Raw genomic sequence first — 1,457 nt, forward strand, 5'->3', positions numbered from 1 at the left:
CTTTCCATCGAATCCCACCAATGATGTATCATATTTGCTTAGATCTTCAGGCTTTAACCCCAACCCCTTATACAAGTCAGGATACATGATCTCATGACTCTCTTCACCAAGAATCCTCTAATTCGTGAAGTTACAACCAAAACATCATCATGCAGCTGAGATGTTCCTTCCAAGTTTGCTTCATTGAAAGTGATTGGATCTCTACTTACCCTAAGCGTCTTCTCAGGTCTATTTACTACCTCTGCTTCAAACGAGGTTGCCACATTCAGTGTGCCTTTCCAACGGCTTATACTCACACCAATGGAAGCTGCATGAATAACCTCAATAATTCCTAAGGGAGGGGGAAGTAACCTTGGCTTCCCAACCCCTGACTTGCATTTGCTCCTCCTTTTCCAACCATGAATTCCTTCAAATGCCCCGCCTTTACAAGTTGCTCCAGGTGGTCCTTCAACATGCATCATTGCTTAGTGGTGTGACCTTTCTCTCTATGGTAAGTGCAGTGTAGACTTTGATTCCTTTTGGCCGGGTCCCCACCCATCTTCCCTGGCCATCGAAAGTATGACTTATTTTTAATACGCTCAAGAATCTTATAGACAGGCTCTTTGAAAGTCACATTTACACCCTCGGGCCGTGGTGCCAAGTTTAGACTCGGTACCTTGCACTCCCTTTTAGCTTTTTGCTGGTATCTCTCAGGTCGAGAGTTTCTATTGTACTGGGAAGAGGCCAGGGCTTTGCCCTTGCCTTGCAGCCTATCATCCTCTAATCTCTTATGTTCCTCAATTCTTCTCATTAGTTGATGCATATTCTCAAGAGGATGTATGGTCAAAGAGTCCCTCAATTCTGACTTATATAGCAACCCGAGCCTAAATGTACTTACACCAACCTGTTTATTCCCTCCTCCTATTTCGTTGTACAACTCCCAGTACCTATTTGCATATGACTGAAGAGTTTCCTTGCTTCCCATCCTCATAGACAATAGTGCATTGATCGGTTGAGGAACCCTACTGCAGGATATAAATCGCGCCCCGAATGCTTGAATTAATTCCTCGAAATTGTGAATAGAACCTTTCCTCAAACCATTGAACCATCTCATTGTTGTGGGCCCGAGACTGGACGGAAACACTTTGCACATCAACCCGTCATTCTGGGAATAAAGAGACATCATCTGAATATAATGGCTAACATGCTCCACTAAGTCAGTTTTGCCATCATAAGAGGTGAATGGTGGGCGACTAAAGTTCCTTGGCATTTCAGTACTGAATGCTCGAAAATGTGTGGAAACACAAGAGCTTGTTTAGACCCCTAAATAAAAGATTACGGCTAGATTGCTTTTACTCTAACTTATCTAAGTGCGGAGCAAGAGTAAATGAAGCGCAATAAATCGATAAAACTACTCTAGTGCATAAGCATGAACAACAAGCATTAAAAGTAAAGCACAAGAGTAAGGGAAGAGAGAA

General features: G+C 43.0%; 1 protein-coding gene across 1 annotated transcript; it reads right to left on the reverse strand.

Moving 5' to 3' along the window:
- Positions 1 to 457: 457 nt before the first annotated feature.
- LOC126719615 (uncharacterized) lies at positions 458 to 1,093 on the reverse strand. The gene has a single exon (XM_050422149.1). It carries the CDS (start codon positions 1,091 to 1,093, stop codon positions 458 to 460), a length of 636 nt encoding a protein of 211 aa, XP_050278106.1.
- Between the last annotated feature and the right edge of the window lie 364 nt (positions 1,094 to 1,457).

This window comes from Quercus robur, chromosome 3 (assembly GCF_932294415.1).
Source record: "Quercus robur chromosome 3, dhQueRobu3.1, whole genome shotgun sequence".
Taxonomy (NCBI): Eukaryota; Viridiplantae; Streptophyta; class Magnoliopsida; order Fagales; family Fagaceae; genus Quercus; species Quercus robur.